Consider the following 22620-nt stretch of genomic DNA (forward strand, 5'->3'; position numbering starts at 1 on the left):
TGTTTGCTGAACAAGATATAAAGGAAGAAGTTATGACTACAATCTTCGCTATGAACATTTTCTGTTTTCATTAAAAGAGTAGCTGAAACTGTAACTTCTGTAATTGAGTGCTGCTTTATTTGAGGATGTAAAACAATGTTTTATGGGGTTTTTTTTGTTTTAAACTAATCATAAGTCATATTGTTTAACAGTGTTGTTCATCACAGATTAATGCCCCCAGTCACTGAACATGATCTTTATTTGTGTATAAAACATATCAAAAGCCACAGGAACATAATGTAAATTCACTGTATAACATACATTCATTTAAAATATACATGTGCCAAAACAGAATAAAATACATAAAACTTACAAAAGATATGCTTGTTTACTTGTCATTATTTCAACTTTGGAACTCAAGTGTTTTGATTAATAGTTGGAGGCAGAATGTGACTGAATATGGGACCATTATGCAGTCCAGCTATTATTGGTTACAGCAGCAGGGGAAAATGACAAATTTCTATCATGATTTTTTGCACATTTAAAAATCATGGAGCCAGAATTACTCGTATAACAGATATATATTCTGAAAGATGTTAGATAAAACCTTTATTTCCCTAAAGCCCAGTCGGATATATAGATTATAGAGTAGATTGCAGAATCGCCTGGATGTTACTTCTCAGAGAAAAGAGCTTCTTGAGCTTTAAACCTGTTTGCAGACAAACTGGATGATTATCCAACAGAAGACAGTTTTCTCAGCCAGAAAATCTCTTGCAGGTTTGAGTATATGTAAGGTTAGCAATTACAGCATTTTGTAGACTAACAAAGTCTTTATAGACTTGTGTACAAGCTGTTAACTATTATATAGAGAAAACCAATCAGAATTCAATTTTCCGATTGTTATGCGTTCATAGTTATAGAGTAAAAAAAACTTAAAATAATGTTATCAAAGTAGTGTGTTACTTGAAGTTAGAGGCTCAGCTTTAATTAGTTTTCTTGAAACTCTTCATGTAATTAATTAATCTTTTATCAACAATTTTAAAAAAGTAAAAATAATTAAAGGCTATTCTTTCTGTTTGTTAAGAAAGAACTTGTCCTATTTTGGGATTACCACCACATTCTAAACATGTTAAATGTGAACAACTTATTTGTCTTACTTATGCTAAATCTGAACTATTACAGTGATCAACACTGTTATTTTGCTTTTCCATTTGTACAGTCACAATTTTCATTTGGTTACAGTTTCATTTGGTCAGAATAAACACAGGAAATACAGCAAATATATTGCATTAAAGACTGACAATGTATAAAGCTCATAAGCCCCCAACATTAAATCTGAAACATTGTTTTCTAATGTAAATGCAAAGTACATTCGGACTCATTAACTCTTCTTTTTCCCAGTAAATAGACCCAAGCAGCTTTCCCTCTTATGCTGTAACCTTTCAGACATATGCGTTTCGTCCGTAGTTGCTTGGTGCAGACGTTGCTACAGTTGACAGCACATGTCCTCTGGAGGATGGTTGATATGGATATGATCTGAAACACAAAAGACGTGTTCCAGTTAGGACAGTAATGCACCAAGTCCACCATACGTAGTGGAAGAATGTTTTAGCAGCAGATACTCACACTTTTTCACTGGGGCTCTTGAATTTGCAGGCACACAGCAAACATGAACCTCCACAGATGGCAAGTGTGGCTGATGACCAGCCGATGTACAGGCCCTCTCCGATCTCATACCTACCACGCAGTAACATTTTTATATTAACCTATTGTTCTGCAACTTTCAGCTCATTTAATTACAAATGCCGGATATGCTGACTTACTTTGTCCCTGGATAAAACTGGTCAAAGAACTGCTGCGTGATGTTGGCTGCATACCAGGACACAGCAATCATGGTGGAAATCCCTACAAAACACCACATCTCGATTTGAATTCAAAAATAATGCACATAGTTTGTGAATCAGTTTAGATAAAATGAGCGAGTCAAAAAGCTTTTCAGGGTTTGTTGTATTTAATACATAAACAATCACAGTAGGAGAGTCAGTCCTAATGGGGCTAAAACATTACATGCCTTAAGATGATTTATGAGGCCACTAATGTAGAGCAAAAGTACCTGCTGACAAGCGTATAAATCAGCTTTTTGAAAGGAGGAACTGTTCGTTCTGACAGTTTTACAATTGTAGTTTAATAGATTACAGCTGACATTTGAATAACATACAAAGTAAAGATAGGCTTTCAGTTGAATTGAATTAAACAGCATTTTTTTGGTTGCTTTTGTCACATTCACACTCACGTTGTATTTTACATGGTGTGACCTACAGCGTTGGTCTTTGTTAAAGGAACATTTCAGTTCCTTTGAAGTGGGGTTGCATAAAGTACGTGTCCATCGCCTGTCTGTTACTGACAGTAGATGTTAGTCAGAACACTCTCAGTTCACAGAAGCAGACAGAAATACTGGGAGGGAATAAGTTATGTACTGCTGTGGATGAGGTCAGGTATTCTGAAAAGTGCAAACCCGTCAATCCTGAGGCTCCAGGTTCTATGAGCTGAGTGTGGTTTGGGCAGGAGGAATAGTTTTTGTTGCATATGGTAGACTATGTAAGCGTTCATGTATTCGACTTCAGCAGTCCACCAAAATCTACAGAAAATAGCCACTGCAGCTGCTGAATTATCACTCGTGTTCGATGCTTTCTTGGCCAGACTTCAAGCTTGTGGGAAGCAGCAACTTCCAAAACAGCTGTCAGTGCATTAGAAGAAACTTTGCAATGTCATTGGTGGCAGTTTTTGTTTTTGCAGACGAACTAATGATGATTAATTTTAATATACACTATGTAATACTTAACTACAGAATACATCCTCAGTGCAGTGTTGGGTGATAAAACCTGCATCAGAGAGGTCTGAGATGCTGCATTTGGAGCATACAGTGTTTATAGAAGACGAACATAGCAACTGGCTTTGTGTATGTATATGAAAGATTTACATAGAGGGTATGAGTTGGACCCACTTGCGTATTTTAGCCACCAAAAAAAAAAAAATAGATAAATCAGTATCCATTATGCATGACCTGGGTACAGCTATTAGTGGGAATTGCCTCAAAGGAAAAGGCTGTCTGAGGGCAAAGTACACAATTTGGTATAGTAATAGTAATACAACATGCCTTTAATCACATATTGACTTTGTAGACCTCCTTTTAGATATTTAAAATATGTTTTTCAGTTAACATTGTTCTCAGTACTTCATTCAGCCCCACTTCAAGAGCTATCCATTTATAATAGCAGGCCTCTCTAAATCAGCGGGTTTGTTAGCGTTAGGGATAACCTTTTGAACTGGTGAACCATTTTCTGATAGCTTGTCTTCTGTACACAGAAATTGGAGCCCCAGACATGTTTGCTCACCCAGGTGTTTCTATTTAAAGATGAGTTCTTTGTAAAATCTCTGGAACTAATTTTTAACAAGTATTGTGTCAAAACTCCTGTAGAGACTCTTATTTTCATTTTTAAACCATTTTAAAGCAACAAATACATTTGAAATGAATCTAAAAAGAGTGGTTTTTTTGTGTTTTTTTTTTTTTTTTTAAAGAAAGCTTTTTCTGCTTCACGGCCTTTGCATCCAACCTTAACTCTTTACCTTGTAGTAAGAAGAAAACTCCTCCAATTGCGGCGATCCTTCCCTTCAACAGGTAGTTTTCTCCGCCTATTTTGGAGCATTGCATTCCTACTAGAGTAGCCACGAGCCCAAAAGTCCCAAACACAATGGCAGCAATCATCAGTGCTCGGGACGCCTGAATGTACCCTGTGTGCACACATTAGAAGACACAATAATATACTTGATAATAATATTATGTTCCATATAAACTCCAAATAAGAAGAAAACACTGCACATCTGAGTATGAACAGGTGCGTTTTTTTGGGGAAAAACATTTTCAGCAATAAGCAAGATGGTGTAAAATTGTTTTTCTTGTTTTTACATTTAAAATTCATATTAAATGACACAGAATAAATAATGATAGAACCATAAAGCAGTATTCAGTTGCAGCATTTAAACAGTTTGATATCAGAGTGAGGACTTTTCTTACATCTTTTGCACAAAATATGTGCCTGAATTTATTTTAAATGTAGTTTTAGAATTACACAATCACATTAGTAACTGGTGCTGTTGGTGTTCTGTCTGTGTTAAATATGCATGGTTAGCCACATCATTACCATTCAGTGTTGCAAAACTACCATCGATGTAGCAGTGAGCCCCCTAGAGGCTCACTGACAGTAATAAGATTAATCAGTAACACTGGTTCTGTTACAACAAGCAGAGTTCTATGATAAGTTGAGGCGCTGCAATCGAAATGGTTAACTAGTGGAAGATCCCACATATTCCAACAGATAAAATACCATATTGTCATAGTTGTATATACCTCTGTTGTTTCATTTGGCTGAAATCGAGCCTCACAATTGTCTCAACCTTGGTGCTTTTTTAATACCAACCAAACAGATTTTAAAGGAAAGAGATTTGAGTTTTATATACTAATTAACGCTTTCGATTGTATCCACTGTATCACTGAGGTTAATATTTATGGTAAATGCTTAAATTTATACTGTGTCAGTAGTTCACCAAACATTAACCAAAGTAGTTAATGGGCTCCAACAGATTGGATGTAAATATTAGTATGTAGAAATAAATTTTTATTTTATAAGCATCTGTTTGTTTGAGTTCACTGCGATTGTTCTTGATGGTCCTCTGTCATTTCATCATATCTTATATTCCCTTCATTTACTCCACATTATAGGTGGTATAGTTGAATGCTCCTGATTTTAAAAGTACACCACAGCCGAATCTAGAACAAGTGAACGTGGAAGGAACTAATGGCTTTTTCTCCACTGTTGTACATCATTCAAGGTCATATAGTTTAATTGTGCTTAACATTCTCTCTTCTTTACACGTTAGATGTTACCTGCTACTATTTTTTTGTTGAGTTTTCCCATCACAGCTGTTACTCAAAGTTCCTGTAAAAGTTAAGTCATTGTTGTTAGCGATGTCTTTAAAATCCTGGTTACTTGAGTGGGTGGATGGGATTCGATAAGTAGTCGTTAATACTAATGAAACGTTTCTGTGTTGGCCACATACCATTAAGTGCGAGCAAAGATGGAAAATCCCGGCAGTTGTGAACTCCTGTCGAGTCAGTTGCGCAGGACATCCATAAGTTTTCATAGATGGTGGATGTAGTGATAACGTTACCGTCCACTGTAGACACCTTCCAGTATCGATTTGGAAGGGCGATCCCAACCATCAGCCAGCCCAAAAAACCCAGGAAGAAAGCAAAAGCTTCAACTATTGGATTCATCTTTCCTCAGATCTTCAGTCAAACCAGTACAGAGTTATCCAGAAAGAGGAATATTGGGTGAAATTTTTTACTCTCCCAAAAAATATCTTCCTTTTCAAATGTGAGGATTATACAGCATACAGCTTCGGTGTGCCAGACCAACTCCTAGCAACCCCTGAGCTCAGATGCTACAGAAAACCACCAATCAATGATTAATTCCACATAGCCCACTTATGATTTTTCCCTATTATCCTCAGTTCTATTGAAGCCTTTCAGAGACTCCAAATGTTTACTTAACTAACGGGAACACAGAGAGGTGAAGTCCTGCCTTCAGACCTGCTTACCAACGCCTATAGACTCAAAGCTATTTGTCACCTTTTGCCATTTGCTTTGAACACTGTGTCAATAAAATTAAACCGTCATTGATTGGATTCGAGGCACGTTCAGGCTCCTCGCTTCAGCCTGAATCCAAGGAATGATGGGAAGCTTGTGGCACTGAGGGGTGAGGGTGCATGAGTACACACTGACCCACAGATGACCAGGTGTGCTGACCCAAGACTGTTTGCTTGTCTGACAACCCAAAAGACATTTTTATCAAACCTTTATCATCACGGTGTTTGTTCAAGCATACAAAAAACATTTTTCTTTAGATTTTACTCTGTTCCATTTAAGGCAAGACAATACAGGCAGGTTAAAAATGTAAACTAATACATGTTACCATAAAGCTTTCAGAGCTGATTGATTACACTGACCTAGTTTTCTGAAATGATATGGCTAAATTTTGTTTGAACATTAGGAGGAACACATCAAAGATGGGTCTAGATGTCCTCCACCAGGAAATATCAAACTCTTATTTGCTGCATTCTGGTGATTTTTTTTAATGTACCAATTTGTGTCTTTTCTTCATGAATTTATCGAGAAAATGTTTTTATTTATGTAAAGGAAGACACAGAATTCAACACGAGTATAGCTTCTTTTTTTTTTTTTTAACAAATGCAAGTCTTTTGTGTTTTTTAGATTTTTATCAGCAGATACAAATGCACAAGTTCTAAATATTGATGAGGACATATTATCTAGTTTTATTACCATAAAAACCTAACACAAAAACTCTGAACCATTTGGCTTCAATACTTTGAGTCTGTGTTGACTTTATGAACATCTCTAAAGATAAAGTTTTAGTGCTTCTGTCATGGATTACATACATTTTGTCCGAGTTCACTGTCTGGATAAAGTACCATTTCACAAGAACAAGAGCTGCTCTATGCAATTACTATGTATAAAGTAGCTCAGTATAGTGGCTATCACACAATATGTAAATTAAATGAATATAATTAAAGATACAGTAGTAACGGAAGCATGAGTACAGTCATTTTTATGGCCCTATAATAATGATTATATGGTTTATGAGCTTATTTTCTAGAACTGGGTGTACCTAAAGATTTAACGAGATCCAGCACCATCTGTGCCTTCATAAATGACCCTAAAACTGATTTGAACTTGAATAAACCTGAATCAAAAACTTTAAAGAGGCATTATATAGGATTAAGTAGCTGTTTTTTTCTCTTTCTTTTTTCCCTTTCGCAAAATTACAAAATGCTCAGAAATTACAGTAATGTAGATTCTAAAAGAAGAAAAGTATGTCACCAAATCATTAAAGAACTGAAACTTCCCTCAGCACAACTTTGTAGCTTAGAAAATGCACAGTCGGCGATTATTACAGACTGCTGAATCATCGTTAAAAAAATGACAACGCCAATACTAATGAGCAGAATATTAATAGAAGCCCAAATAATTTGATAATAATTTCCACTAGTTGTCACAGATTTTCACTGCTGATAAATTCAGTGACTTTTAGAGGATCATGCAGCGTCAAGCTTTTTAACTCCTTTTAAATAAGCAGAAATGGTTACTTCATCTTTGACTTACCTGGGAGAGCAAAAAGGGATGGAAAGTCTCGACAGTTATAGATCCCTGTTGAATCACTGGCACAAGACATCCAGAGGTTCTCATAGATTGTAGAAGTTGTAATTACGCTTCCTTCTGTGGTGGATTCTTTCCAATACTGATCTTGAAGTGATACGAAAATCATTATCCAGCCTACAAATCCTAGGAAAAGTGCTATAACCTCGATGATCTCTTTCATCTTGCAAGTGATTCCCTATTAATAATTAGCAACACTAATAAGATATTACCTCTGCAAGGAGCTCTATTCGCAACTTGTGTATCTGACATACATTTTGGGAGTGTGAGACCTGACTCAGGAAATTTTTTTCTCATGCCCTCAAACCTGGACTAATTTGAACATCGATTTGTTGCCTGTAGCTACATTATAAGTCTGCTATTCCCGCCCAAAATTGATGACATTTCACGTGCCTTGCAAGTTGCCATAGAAATGTGAGTATACAGAGCGCTTTTTTTCTCTCTCTTTTGACTGGCAGTTGAGAAAGAGATAATCCTGTGAATCCTCCTGTGGAACAGTTATCACAACTTTAATCAGAGTCAGAATAAATGCAGTAATCCCTACGGGAATCGTTAAATTCAAAATGTGTGGTTGTAAAATTATTCAAGAATCCAGGAAATACAGTATTATGCAAAAATGCAAGAAAGCAGTGTCATGCATAATCTGCAGTCTTTCAGTGCCACAGTGAGTAAATCAAGTTTAAAAGGTTTTTAAAGGGCTTTTGCTTTGACATGCTTTGAAAGATGCTTCAGCAGACAATAACTTAGCAACACATTGTTTTATTCAGACGTTGCCCCTCAGGACTCCTCTTATCGTAATGGCAAAATGAGTGCAAAATTGTAATACTGTGTTGTATATGAATGTTTGAATGATGTAATGTTCCTATTGTACTGCGTGTCTCATCTTATCCTCAGGCCTGAATCCCCATTTGAGGAATTGGTAGCTTCTGATTTTAATGAGGTTATTCCAAGTTCCATAAACAAACACTTATGGGGAAATACTGAGTAAAGGGCAGAGCAAACACTGAAAGCAGGGGAATAAGTGTTGGATGATTAATTGAATGCAGAAAATGCCTTCTTTAAAGTCCTGGTTAAGCATTAACAAGTCTGCAGTGAGACAAAAGATAGGCTGAAATTCGTGCTCTTTGTAAATGCTATTTTTTTTGTAAAACAAGCGTATAGATTTAACTGTAATTTCTGTTCTGTTGCAATGTTATGTTGACTCAGTACAGTGCTGTCACCTGAAAGAAACTGGCCAAAAGCCAGGCTGTTCTAACACACCCCTGTAATTAATTAGTTGCCTCTATACGTAAGGAGGAAGTATATGGTAATGTTCAGAAATGTAAGATTTGTAACAACTGATGAATACAGTCCAGCATTGTACTCAGCGTTTAGACCTACACTACATAAATCTCCCCAAAAATCTGTCAAGATACTTTTAAAAATGAAATGGAGTTGTTTTACCCTTTTTTCGAGGCAATCAGTTATTTGTTTATTTGAAACTTCAGACTGACGATTTACAGTCTGTATCTTATCATAATGAATTCTCTTTTGTCGGCAAGCAGTCAGAAGCACAGTTCAAAGTACTGTCATATATTGTATTTTACAGTATTGAGGAGGCATTCAGGCTTTAAAAGGTATAATCTTGTGGCTGTTAATGTTTTATTTCCTTGTCCTTCCCTCGGTCACCTGAAAAATTTATTCAGTTGTGTCCGCGTTGACCTCGCCACTTAAAGGAAAAGTTCACTTTAAACAAATCTCGCCTCTGACACTGACTGTGACCCAACATCACCTGGTTTTGAGGTCCAGTAGGGCTTTATGTTGGACACAAAACCCACTTAACCAGCAACAAATATTATTGAGATTTTTGAGATTTCAGTGATTTGATTGAGGTGGATTGATGAGCAGATACTTTGAGGTGATTGTAACAGCAGCGGGTGAAGAACATCAGCACCAACATCTGCAGTTAGATACTAAGTTAAGTGATTTTATTTAGCTGTCTGTTAAGATGACTTTCAGAATTTAGAATATACATAACTGAACAAACCTTTGTGAAGCTCTCCACTGGGCTAAAATTAGAGTATGATTCATGTGTGGGTTCAGTCAAAGCTGTTTAAATAATACGACATTTGTAGATCTTTGTATGGTCTCTGTTTGTGAACTGCATGTAATAGAGTCTCGGTGGAGTCACTGCTTCAATATGTGGTCGTATCAATCAATATGATCCATAGCGCTGAGTCCCGTTCTGTTTCCTTCTCTGTCTCTCTCACACACAGAGATGCTTGTAAAACCACGGATTTTGTCGGACCACAACTGGGGTTCAGACTGAAACATCTCAACAATTATTAATGTAACTGTTGTAAAATTTTGTACAGATATTCATTTTACTCAGAGGATGAATTATAGTGGCTTTGAAAATTAGATTTTTCCTCTAGATCCACCATGAGAATCAGAGCTAGCATGGCTAGAAGTCTCACTCCAGTTAAAACAACGTTTTTCTTTTTCCAACTGTTTTGTTTTCATATTTAAAATTAATATGGTGATTTATATCCTGCTTTAATCTCCACTGAAATACATCTTATCAAAGGCTTTTTAGGTGGAAAAAATTGCTTCTGAACCAGAGCCAAAATTGTATGTGAAATTTTTCAGATTCACTTATCTATTTACCAGTAGGACCTACAGTATATGGTGATCGGATACAATCCCACTGTTACTTTTGCTTCTAAATTGCTCTGTTACTTTAATATATGTGGTGGTTTAACAGTTTACTCTCGCCCTGAAAACTGAGCTAATTTGTAGCAGGCTACATAAACGAATGTGATGTGATTTATTTACTGTTTGACCAAATTAGAAATTTGGTTATACCTAAAATACAGCATCACAGTAAGGATTATCCCATGTAAACTGCAAATTTTGCTCTTTAAGAAGATGACATTTTGGCATCATTTTTAATATGTAACTTATCAAAGCTGTCATTTTGAAATTCATCTCAAAGAATAGATTTTTAATCACTGCTATCAAATATGTGATAAAAATATCTATATAGCTGCAGTACTGTTCAGAAAAAGTTACAAGCATTATTTGCAGAGCAAAAAAGATGAAATAAAAAAGATGTAGAAACAAAAAAAACAGTAAAGGCAAGAAAACTTATGATATGTGGGCTCTCTGCTGCCTTATTCATGAGTTTTATTGATTTAGTACGACAGTCTATTTGTATTTTTGATAATTCCATATATACAGCCTCATAACACTTAAATGACTATTTAGGTTGACCCTTCTGAAGTACTGTCCTTTATTGTGCCCATCAAGCACAGCTCAATAGAAACCAACCAACCACTACTCCTCCATGCTGAAATATATATTGACATTGTTGCTTCATTCATTGATTGAATTAAATACAAATAGACCCTGATTTAAAAAAAAATAAAAGTAATATTCAAAATGATTAATATTAATTAGCAATTTTTTTTGCACTACTGCTGTAAAAATTCTACAAAAAGTGAATTCACATAGTGCGGGCCCCTCCTTATTTTTAAAAGAAAAGCATTTTTTTTCAATGAATAAAGCATTAAATTAATCAGAGATATAGTCTAGACATTGTTAATGTGGTAAATGACTATTCTAGCTGGAAACGGCTGATTTTTAATGGAATATCTCCATAGAGGTACAGAGGAACATTTCCAGCAACCATCACTCCTGTGTTCTAATGCTACATTGTGTTAGCTAATGGTGTTGAAAGGTTAATTGATGATTAGAAAACCCTTGTGCAGTTATGTTAGCACATGAATAAAAGTGTGGGTCTTCATTGAAAACATGAAATTGTCTGGGTGACCCCAAACTTTTGAACACTAGTGTATGTTAACAGAATATGAAGAACACCTGTGAATGCAGTGAAATGCAGTAAACTAGCACCACACACTATGACCTTGATAGTAAACATGAAGTAGAAGTATCGCCTTTTTGATAACATCAGCAATAACTGTAAATATAGATATTCTGTAAAAGTTAGAATTTGTGACAGAGATGTTGAATTGGACTCCATTACATTTCACAGATGCACCCAATATAAATAATCATGTTACGGGTGAGTGTACACCATAGGACAGTTAGAACATAAAAAGAACAGTGTAAGCTGTTAATATGTCATTTATATCGGAACTGCATTGATCAATCCATAGATAAATGCATCATAAAACATCATTATTGTCACCAAAAACCTGTCTGAACAACAACAAAAGGTGTTTCTTGTTCTGGGAATTCCATCATGTTTGTGACCAATATTACTCCCTATCAGACAGTTAATAATTGATGTGAACAATTACACTTAACAGTGTAATTAAGATCAGTATCTGTTTTCCAAGAGAGAACTGAGTGCTAGAAACAAGTTCGAGACAAACATGTTCCATTTAAAACCGCATAAACAGGCCAACATATTGGCGACGCAGAATCACAGAAGACAAATGCATGTAACAGAAAGGTTTTATACGTTTGAAATAATTTCCTGAAATGTTCAAATAGAAATTTTTGTGAGCCATTGTTAATTTGCAATTTTCAAAAAGAGCCTTAATTAAATTTTTTCACTAAGAACAACCCCGTCTTCTAATGTGAGCACAGGGAGATAATCGCTGAAATTGGCTACATTAAAAAAAAAAAAAAAATTAAAAAAAATAAATAAATAAAAAAAAAAAAAAATAAATAAAAAAAAAAAAAAAAAAATATATATATATATATATATTTTTTTTTAAATTAAATAACCAATCTCATAAACAGTTAGCACAGACAAGAGAAAGAAATCAGCACATACTGTTGCTTTGCAAGATTTTATTAATTGCTTTCAACTCTTCTACCTACAATGTTTACTTTAATATTAACTTTAATACTGTTAATTATAAATAAATAAAGAATAACATGACATTATAGTGTCCAAATAATGAATATTATAGAACTTTTTTTTATGTCATGTGTCTGTTTACTAAACGAAAAACTTGGCATGTACAGTAAGATTACAACAGTCATTATCAATGCAACCATATTTACATTTTTGTTACCGAATGTTTCAACTATGTGACCATGCTGCCACGTTTATCGTAACCCTATTAATATTATAAATATTACAATGTAGATACATAAAATATGTATAATGATATGTAAACACAAAGATAATATTAATTTCTTACAACAATAACAGGTTATTGTACAAATTACAGATAATACAGATCAGGAATAAGTGGCACCAAATGAGCACATCCAGATCTAAATGTAATTTTAAATAATCATCCCTCTGCTCTGTTTTCATCACTAACTTAAAGCAGCACACATCCTCCACTTTTGGTTTCCACAAAGTTTGGGTCGAGGTCATTGGGCAGCTTGCCGTTTTCTCCCCAGAGGTTCATCTCTCCAAACACACCGGTCTCGATCATCTCCTCCTGCCAGGGGATCGGGACGTTTCCAGTCGAGAATTCATTGTAGAACTCTGTGTCCTTGTTGTCCAGGACGACGCCTTTGATTGTACTGAAGGCGCCCACGTCATCAATATCTTTGGCGTAGACCATTCTTGGATCGGGGACAAACGGTGGAGGGAGCATACCTGTACATGAAACACATCGTAAACTAATTAGCAGATAGCAAACACTTGATGTTTTCCATCCCATCCCTTTCTTTTTTGAGGTTAAACACAGGTGATAGTTTCAATTAAGGTGTTTTTGCTTGCGGATGGTTTTGTGCATCACCTGCTTCCAGACGGCCCCAGTTGATTTCTTTGAAGAAGGGCTGTTTCTTGAGCTCTTCACAGTCGTTATTTTTGAACCCCAGTCGTTTTGCTGGGTCTTTCTCCAACAGCCCTTCACAGATGTCTTTACAGTCTTTGCTGAAGTTTGGAGTGTAAGCAACCGGATTGTTCAAGATTCTCTTAGCTACCTCGCTGTTCTCAACCTGAAAAAAGAAGGACATTATGTAGGTGTAATTTGGCAATGGAGAATTGGCATTGGATGAGAGCGAACAGGATATACTACCTTCTCTCCCCTTATTCTAAAAGGGCCTTTGGCAGCAATCATCTCATACAAGGTGACTCCCAGAGTGAAGTAGTCCACTGTATAGTCATACTCCTTCTTCTGGAGCAGCTCTGGAGCCATGAAACCTGTATTTATAGTCAGAGCGATGTCACACGCAGTTTACATGACTTTACAGACATTTTACACAGCAAAAGTGGCCTGGAGGATAGTATTTCCTCTCTGGTTTTGGACTGTTTAATCTACTTTAAAGCTGCAGTAGGCAAAAGTGTGGACATGGGAAAAAAACCCAAAGCAAAAGCCCAGAATTTGAAAATATACTTATAGCTTCAAGCACACAAAGATACTGAAATGAAAGCCAATATTTGAATGTGTCTTCATATTTCAGTCTCCCCAGTGAAGGTCACCATCTACTCCACTGTGCTACCATATTGTATGCTCACTTTAGACTTCGGCTGCTATTTAGACTGTTATATCTGTGTTGGGAGAAGTCCTGTGATTGGCTAAAATCCTGAAAATAAAGCCAGGAGGAGGTGCAGATGTCTTGTCTAGATCTCTGGTTTCTCAGACCACTTGAATTACAAAATGCCAAAAGTTAGTCTGGAATTTTTGCCCAGTGATGCCAAAGAAAAGCTGCCCACCTTAGCTTTAAGTATGAATTAAAATTTTGTTTACTTACCAGGAGTTCCAGCATATCCAGTAGTTTTGTCCTTTCCTGGTGGAAGCTCAACAGCCAGACCCAAATCTGACAGGCGGACATGTCCTGAGGGAAAAGGCTTTCATTGTTATATTGAATAGATATTAGTTTGTACACTCCAGTTCTCTTTTATAGAGTCTCACTTTGTAGGTCCCATATGATGAAATTGATTTTCATTGTTTCGTCATTGATATAAACTTGGAGGTGTAAAATTTAAGCAGTTCCAATATGAATACATCTACACCTAGCTAAGAAATAGGCTAGCAATGTCTGGCTGTCAATCACAGATGCAGACAGTGTTTTCTTCCTGAAGGAGGCGGGAACAGCAGCAGCTCATTGGTTTTCAGAGCAAAACAGTCTGTTTAGAATAGCCCTAAAACCAATGGTTATACAGTCATAGTGAAATTAACCATTTTTGCAGTACATCACACTGAAAAACACTGTCTGACTGAAAGGTCTAGCACTGTAAGAACGAGCTAGACTTTGTTAAATTTGCTTTAAAAAGGGGCACAATACTAGATCTTTAATATCAACACAATATATTGTTCAAGTTTAGATTCTGCAGAGAATGACTTTGTTATGACGTCTCTGGACTGAAGCGTGTTCTAGTCCAAATGTCTGAACCATGTCATGTCACAATTATTTACATAGCACATATGAAAAGAACATTCACCTAAAAGGTTTTCAAATAGAGTAATAAGACTGCCTTTACAAATGTATCTAACAAGTTTAAATAGAAAATGGCCCTACAATATTATGTATTATGCGAATGTGTAACCAGTCTGCTTTTTCAGCTGCTGTACAGATACAAACGTACAGCTGCTCACAACCCATCACCCCTATTCTTCATGGTCATGAATCAAAGGTGGATGAATTAGGGCAGAGGTGATGACTTTGGGGCTACATGTCAGCACATCCATGCAAATTAAATGCTGCAGAGGAAAGCGCTTACCTGCGTCATCCAGCAGTACGTTTTCTGGCTTCAGGTCTCTGTAGATGATCCTGTGCTGATGAAGATGCTCCAGTCCACAGATGATCTGAGCCGTGTAGAAACATGCTCTCTTCTCATCAAAACCAGGATTTTTTTCATCCACGTTATACATATGAAACCTGCAAGAAAGTGGACAGTGTCACTGTATTTTGTTAAGTTGAGCAGAAGGGAGGAGACAAATAACTCAAGACAGTTACTAAATGTAGACATGCATGTATGTATGATGTATTTCACAATGTATGTATAGTAACTATAAGGTTTATCTGTCCCAGACTGATGAGTAGAAATGAGAAGTTTGGACATTGCTCTCATGTTGTAACTACAGAAACTAACATGCGATTGCAAGCTGTTCAGATTGCTATATGGAGGATATCTTTACTGCATTTAGTGTAAAGAGCACCTGAGGTCTCCACCGTTCATGATGGTCATGACCAGGCAGAGGTCAGTCTTGGTCTGGAAGGCATAAGCCAACGTCACAATGAAGCGACTGTGAACTTTTGCAAGGATCCGCTTCTCCACAATTGCTCCCTAAACCCAAACCAAACATTAGTACACAATTAAGGCAACAAAACCAGGAATGTCAAATGCAAACAGTTGCAAAAAACCATACATCTCCTGTCAGACCATACAAGTGTTATCCCCAACTGAACCTCTACCGGGGACTCATCAAACACAGGTCCTTTCATTTAGGAGTGACACATTAATTTTGACATGTTAAGGCAGGAAAAGCATAGCAGCAGCAATATTATTCTAAATGGGTGTGTGTGCTTCTAGGAGCCAGACATTATAAAGACTGGCCTGCTGGTAAAGTTTTCATGGTACACAAAGAACATTAAGCTATGTGCAGGTACCAACTGAGCAGAATAACCAAAATATCTGTTTGAGTGTGCAAAATCTTCCACATTCGGATGCTGTGTTGTAGTCCAACCAAAAGAAAAGTTCATTATCCACTGATGCTTTCAGAAGCAGTGGACTGCAGTCTAGTGTACTGTTTCTGTGTCTGACTGAGCTGCTTTGTGAGGTCTTTAATAGAGTCACAAGCTTCTTTACATTGAGCTGTTGTGATGAGAGCTAAACCTCTGCACTCACTGTCAAATATTTTCATTCTCATCCCCTGCTGCAGGTTATTTTGAGGTTGCTGGTACAATGATCTCACATATGTTGTACCTAATTATGACCCTATCATATTATCGGAGGGACTTTAGATGCCACTTACATCGTAGCCTTTGCGTTTCTTCAACCTCTTTTTCTCCAGCTTTTTGTTGGCGTACATTTTGCCCGTTGCCTTTGCCTGACAAGCAAATACTTCCCCAAAACCTCCTTTTCCCAGGACCCTGAAGTCCATGAACCACTCCTCGTCAAAAGGCTGGCTCTCCAACCATTTAAACTGGACGAAACGCAGGAAGTACATGCTGTTCTTGAAGCCATCTACAGGCTTCTTCTCCAGGTGTTTGAACAGCTGCTGCTCGCTCTCTTTAAACAGTTCGCCTCGGGCATTCTTGTAGTCTTCTTTAACTCGAGTGACGGCCTTCTCTTCGAGGAAACTGCAAAAATTCTTTGAAGACGACTCATAGTATTTATTGACTATTTTTTGGGCCTTCTGCACTCTGTCCTTCTCTTGACATATGTTATAATCTTCAATGTCTTTCCACAGCTCGCCCGCATTTTTGTGGGTGGCATCACTCTCCAGAAACTGTTGGAACAGGCGTTTGCCGATGGGCTGTTTGACACACATGCTGTCAAAGGCCGTATCTACAGTTGTCTTCATGTGTTCGCAATCTCGGATGTGTGGGAGTTTCAGCCTGGCACGCATCTTCTTGTCGCGCATGGAGGCTGCTGCAGATCCATCCAGACTACCGCGGGCTGATACATAGGCAGAGTTTGCCACAACGGTCTCCAAACCACCGATGTCCATGACTTCACCTTTGTCTGGCACACACAAAACCAAGAATGTCAATGAAAAAAAAAAATCCACAGATTTTAAATCATAACCATTATGTGTTGTAATAATATTTACCACTCAAAATGTCCTTCCATTTCCAAATTAAAAAGGTCACTGATCAACCTCCATATAGTCTATATCACCAACAACAGTGTGTGTAACTCCCAAAACATCCACTGTACAGTCTCTTCTTGTTCTTATGACCTGCTAAAGTTCTTAATAGTTTTTTTTATTATTTTTGGTAAATATGAGCCTCATGATGACCTCTAGGACTTCTTACCATTATAGAATAGTTTTACTTCTTTTATAATACTTACTCTCTGGTTTTATTTTATTTGTTTTTACAGTACAAAGCTTTATTGTGGTTCATTTCCATTATTTTTGGTAGCAGCAATGATTGCTGTCGCACTTTCACAATTTTACAATATGGTTTAACTTCTATGTAATCATTTAGTCACTCCCCTTCTTTCTCTGTCTGCACAAAAGGCCCCAAAACCTAATATAGTTATTTTGTGGTGTTTTCTGGTATTAATATGGTGCATTTACTCTGTTATCAGTATTAAGTGCAGTCCGTGTTCATACAAGCTGTACGGGTGATGATTGTCATAGATAGTAGTTTGCCTGCCCAGAATCCATTACAATTGTGTAATGTACAAACTAGGAAGATGGTACCCTTCTAAGACCATTGTTAAATGCTAATTTTTTTATTTTTTTAACTGAAATAAATGAATCAAGTTGTCATGTCAGAAAACATAAACATATCCTAAATGACAGCAAGAACATTTTGATCAAGTTCTGATAGTCAATTAGTGAAGCAGTGTTAATGTTGTGACCTACATCTGGGATTACTCTGTGAGGAGCAGTGGTCAGTTTAAAACAACTGCAAAAATCGCATGAACAAGTAAAGTGAGCACTGATAAAAAAAAAAAAAAACAAGGTCAAGCATCATTTGTTTACATATAAAAGGCCACTCTGATAAGTTAACAGACTGCAGTCTCTCTCTGTTACAGATGTACTTTTACTGTCTCTCACCCTTATCTGACTTAACCTCTGACTTTTATTGTCTGTGTAATTTTTGCATTTGCTTTCTTTCCTTTTCCCGGCAGCTGTTCTTCAGACTGAGGCTTCCAGTTTCACTGTCACTAACATCATTTAGGTTTTAGGTTTTAAAAGTAGCAGGAAAAAGTAAGTGAATCCTTTGAATTATCTCCTTTTAAATTTCTCTTAGAACCTGGTTAACACTTTATCTTAACTAACAGTTATGAGCTATTAAAGCTATTTTAACACAAATGAGTATTTTTCTTGACCATATGAAATATACCATTCAAACATTACCAGTGCAGGCTGGAAGAAATATGTAACCCACAGGCTAATGACATAAACAAAAGTCACTGATGTCAGGATTTCTTGTGCATGGAGACTACACCCACAGATAATATGACCCCAAAAGCAGATTGCAGAACGTTCATTAAGCTGAAGGCTTAAAGGGATCATTAAAACTGGTTGTCTACCGCACGCAAATCATGATGCACATGTGAATGGATCATGGTGTTCATATAAGGTAACCATGAAGGAGCTATCCAAAAGAGCATCAGTGTACACCTGAATTATTTTCATCAGTGTACAACTGTGAATCGTACACTGATGAGGCTAAGGATGAATTGTCTGTAAAGTATGTGACATAAAAGGGGCTCTGCATCCCAACACGAAAGCATCATCCCAGCTGAAACCCAGTAGGCAATGAAAATGACCCCAAAAAAAATAAAGTTAATGGTTTCAAACAATGTAAGTAGCTCGAGCAAAGTTCAGATCTTAAACCATTAGAGATACACTAAAGAGACCTCAATGCAGCCGTTCACACCCGACATGCTCAGAATATGGTGGAGCAGAAGCAGTTCTGTAAGGAAGAATTGTCAGAAAATTCCTCGTGAAAGTTGTGCAGGTCTAAACTACAGCTACCAGAAACATTTGTTTGAGGTTTCTGCTTCCAAATGAGGTTCAACCAGTTATTAAATCTTCACTTAATGTTTCCACCAGCACTGTGGATGTTTAATGGGTGTGTTCAATAAAGATTAGAACTTTTTGCATGTGACTAGCTTTGACATGTTATGTTTGTTATGACCCGTTCAAGCAAGAAAATGAGCTAATTCCACAGAGTACACGCGCTAATTAAGCCAACACAAGTTCTCTTTCTACTGATAGTTGATTTGAGCTTGAAATATGAAACACAACTGACAGTGATTTTTTTCATTGTTGTTGGTGGTTGCACAAACCACATTATCTCCAGTGTGTTTATCTGGGCTCAGCTGTGTTTACGTACAGCTTAATACTGGTTAATTAATTTGGAATGGCAAACAAATGCCTGTGTCATGTGTCCGGTTACTAAAAGTGATATGCTGCACTCTGCTGTTCAAAAAACCAAAGTGAATGAAGAGGTGTTTTTTTGTTTCAAATGCTACAGACAAGGCTTGTGTGCAGCTGCAAGTGCAGACGCTCACAACGGCTGCAACCCCAGGAAGGAGAGCATTAGCCCACACTGGGTATCCCAAAATATCTTCACTTCCTCAGCCTGGTTTCTTTCTGTCTTTTCACTTCTGCAGATTTGAGATAATCTGAACAATAAATTGTTCTTCTTCTGTACAAAAATATATATTAAGGAGAAGCAGCGTTCCATGGCCAGCCTTTGCTGGATTCTTATCAAAGAAAGCTATAAGTTCATGTAACTACATTCATTTACTTTATATTGACTAAATAGTTTTCTGCATCATTTGCATGAGGCTTCTTTTTGTAGTATTAAATGTTACTGAAGGAAAGAAACTTTTGCTTGTTACCTCTGACAGACTGAAGCTAAGAACTGTCAAATGATCACCTCTGACATTAAACATTATTTAATCTCTACTGGATCATTTCTGCAGGATATTACACTATGCTGGCCCCAGAAGAAGAAAATAGAAAATATTCTCAGCAAAGTGGGACAGATAGTGTAAAGTGGACAACTGGATTGCTCTAGTCCGTTTTCTGGTGTCTATTTCATGTGTATAAGCTGCTCTGGTACATGAAGTACTGAAAGTGATATTGTTGGCTGAGAAGATACTGTACTGTCTCGCCTAATCCAGTTAACACTGACTGTTGATACAAGAGTTAAATGATTGACCTTTTCGTTACTTAACCTACATCTTTTGGCCTGCTTTTAAATGGGCTTAACCAAATCTAATTGTCCCGTATTACCCACAAAAGGCTTTTGTTGGGCTGTGCAGGTCTTAAAATATAAAATAAATGAATTTATGTGATGGAATGCAGACATAGCATCAATATCCTCAGTTGTTCTTGTCAGGATTTTTCTTCAGGTTTTAATTCTGAGATATTTTTGATTATAAAAAAAGTTTAGCAAATCTTGATTTATTCATATGTAAGATTCATAGTGAAACCAATAAATAATGTCTCAGCCATATTAAAAAACATCATGATTGTGTTCAAAGAAAATATTTTAAAGGTAGCGATAAAGCAGCACTCACTGTTCTTTCCTGCTGTAGCAGAAATTCAAATGAAGATTTGAGGGAGAGAAATTAATTCCAACTGGATGGCATCAGATGTATAACTTTTCCTCTTCTTTGCTGCTTTTTTCCTCTATCAACAGGAAGAAATAGAAACCATATTTGTGCGGGTCCGGACCACAGCCGCTTTCCCCTCCTCGTCCTACAGCGTGATGTGTTGGACAGGTTGGGGCTGCAGGTCGAGGTTTACTCTGCACCTGAAATCCTAATTGGGAGTTCATTAGCTGGTGAGGATTACACCCTGACATTATCAGAGGGAGCAACTCGGCAGAAGCTATTAGTGCAGCTCAGCAGCAGCAGTGATTACTAATGAAAAATCCTGCACTAACTCAGCAGGCATCATTCAACTGTTCAACATTAGAAATCTTGCTCAGTTTCAAGGACAGTGCACATATTTTATTTAAAAAATAGCCATAACTCTTCGATTGATGCCATTCTTGAATGTTAGTCATTCTATTTTACTGTCCAAACTAATGTTTTGCATTTGAAGGATGCCACTGAGAAACATAGCAGGATGAGAAACTGACGAAAAGGTAAAGTTTGATTGCTCACAGCCTGTTTAGTGACAGTTTCAGGCTGCAGAATCAAAGTGATTCATCTCCTGCAGGTGTAAATAAGAAAACACTGCAGTACGGAGGTTAACTGTGTGTGTTAAAGACCTTTATTATGTGAGAGACTGCTGTTCATATTACTTCTAGATGATGCATGTGAATCCAGATTTTTGCAAAGGTGTTCACTGAAGCATCTTCCATGTGAGGATTTGGTTGAGGAAACAGAAGGATTTAGATCATGTAGGACAGAAAGTGCTGCAGAGGATCTACATCAACGTAGCTTCAGGAAATATGCAATTTAATTATGAGTGGAAAATGCAGGAGAACTCGCAGTAATTTATTGCTTTGGCCCAGTTTTCATGACAGAGTTTCAATTTACTTAACACAACATGGTATAAAGGCGACTTCAAAGGGGAGCATGTCACAAGGTGAAAAGTTAATTCCCACTGCAATTCAAAGCATCAGTGTACTTTTTCTGTTCTGTATGGAGCACAAAGTGTGCTTTTAATGTTTGATTTAAGAAACTAAACATTAATCCAATCACATATTAGTTGGATCATATAAAATACAGTAAACATTTTGCAGGACAGCATGTAAACAGTGATTTGTGCTACAGTAGTAAACATGCAATACAATGCAAGGCAATTAAAAGCCATTAAATGACTCACTTCTATGTTAATATTATGGCAGAATCAGTGAAGTAATGCAGAAGTGACTCTTTTAAATGTGATCATGAAGGTAATGTAGTTAACATGAGAAAAAAAAACTGAACATGCTAATACAGGGTCATACAATCAGTGTCCCGAGGTCATAACATGACCTACATCCACAATTTGTAGCTGAGTTTCAACTATTTTTTCTTGTCTGGTGGCTATAGTGCTGCTGTAAGTGTCAGGTTTTTGGCCAAACGGTGCTATTGTATGATATTTTGTGCAAGGAAAAGCTTGTTTTATCAGAATGAGAAAACAACTGAATGAAACAAAGACAGCAGAAAACAAGCAAGTGTCTCAACAGAAGAAACAACGCAACCAAAACATGAAATAAAGTCCTATTTAGGGCTGTTTAAGCCCATTACCGGTCTTTGTGCATCAGGCTGGGGCTGCTCAAAAGACCCTAAGAACAAATCCTATTTTAAAGGGGTAGAGGTGAACCAGATTTTGCTTTCAAGTCTAATCCAGCTCAGTGACGTAAAACAAACCCACCACTCAGACATGAGCTGAGCCAAAGCAGCTCATAGACAGTGATACCTGCATGGATCTAACCGCTCCACGTTCATCTGTGGAGTCAAAGGTGAAGCCGCAGAAATAGAGTCACTATTCCTTTAATCAACACTATCAAACACTGGACTGATGCTCCTTCTTCTTCCACTGCTGTACTGCTACAGTTTTGTCATGCTCTATAATAATATGTTGGTGTTTTTCATATAATTATAAGGCCTGTTTCTTATTTAATAAATTCAGTGTAGACCCCTCACACTGTGCACACGCTGGCATTGTTAAATTGAACTGTGACTGTATGCGGCTGAGCTCTGAGTGCTCCTCAGCTGATTAAACAGAGATGTGGTTCTGTGTGGAAGTCAATGTTCTCTGTTAGAATGCAATCTCTAATCGGGATGGACGGGACTG

General features: G+C 37.0%; 2 protein-coding genes across 4 annotated transcripts; both read right to left on the bottom strand.

Moving 5' to 3' along the window:
* Positions 1–220: 220 nt before the first annotated feature.
* cldn15b (claudin 15b) lies at positions 221–7599 on the bottom strand. Of its 3 annotated transcripts, XM_055017347.1 has the most exons (6): positions 7220–7349; positions 5098–5224; positions 3607–3771; positions 1803–1884; positions 1606–1716; positions 221–1515 (listed from the first exon to the last, which is right to left on the bottom strand). In XM_055017347.1, the coding sequence occupies exons 1-6, from the start codon at positions 7301–7303 to the stop codon at positions 1422–1424; spliced, it is 663 nt and encodes a 220-aa protein (XP_054873322.1). In that variant the 5' UTR covers positions 7304–7349; the 3' UTR covers positions 221–1421. The 3 variants fall into 3 exon arrangements, with proteins under 3 accessions (XP_054873322.1, XP_023154716.1, XP_035799096.1); XM_023298948.3 differs by lacking the exon at positions 5098–5224 and having other exon boundaries at positions 7220–7599; XM_035943203.2 differs by lacking the exon at positions 7220–7349 and having other exon boundaries at positions 5098–6364.
* Positions 7600–12056: 4457 nt separating this feature from the next.
* grk1b (G protein-coupled receptor kinase 1 b) lies at positions 12057–20612 on the bottom strand. Its single transcript, XM_023298936.3, has 8 exons — positions 20406–20612; positions 16165–16877; positions 15349–15476; positions 14910–15067; positions 13940–14023; positions 13264–13388; positions 12982–13183; positions 12057–12839 (listed from the first exon to the last, which is right to left on the bottom strand). The coding sequence occupies exons 2-8, from the start codon at positions 16861–16863 to the stop codon at positions 12556–12558; spliced, it is 1680 nt and encodes a 559-aa protein (XP_023154704.1). The 5' UTR covers positions 16864–16877; positions 20406–20612; the 3' UTR covers positions 12057–12555.
* Between the last annotated feature and the right edge of the window lie 2008 nt (positions 20613–22620).

Source organism: Amphiprion ocellaris, chromosome 14 (assembly GCF_022539595.1).
Source record: "Amphiprion ocellaris isolate individual 3 ecotype Okinawa chromosome 14, ASM2253959v1, whole genome shotgun sequence".
NCBI classification, from domain to species: domain Eukaryota; kingdom Metazoa; phylum Chordata; class Actinopteri; family Pomacentridae; genus Amphiprion; species Amphiprion ocellaris.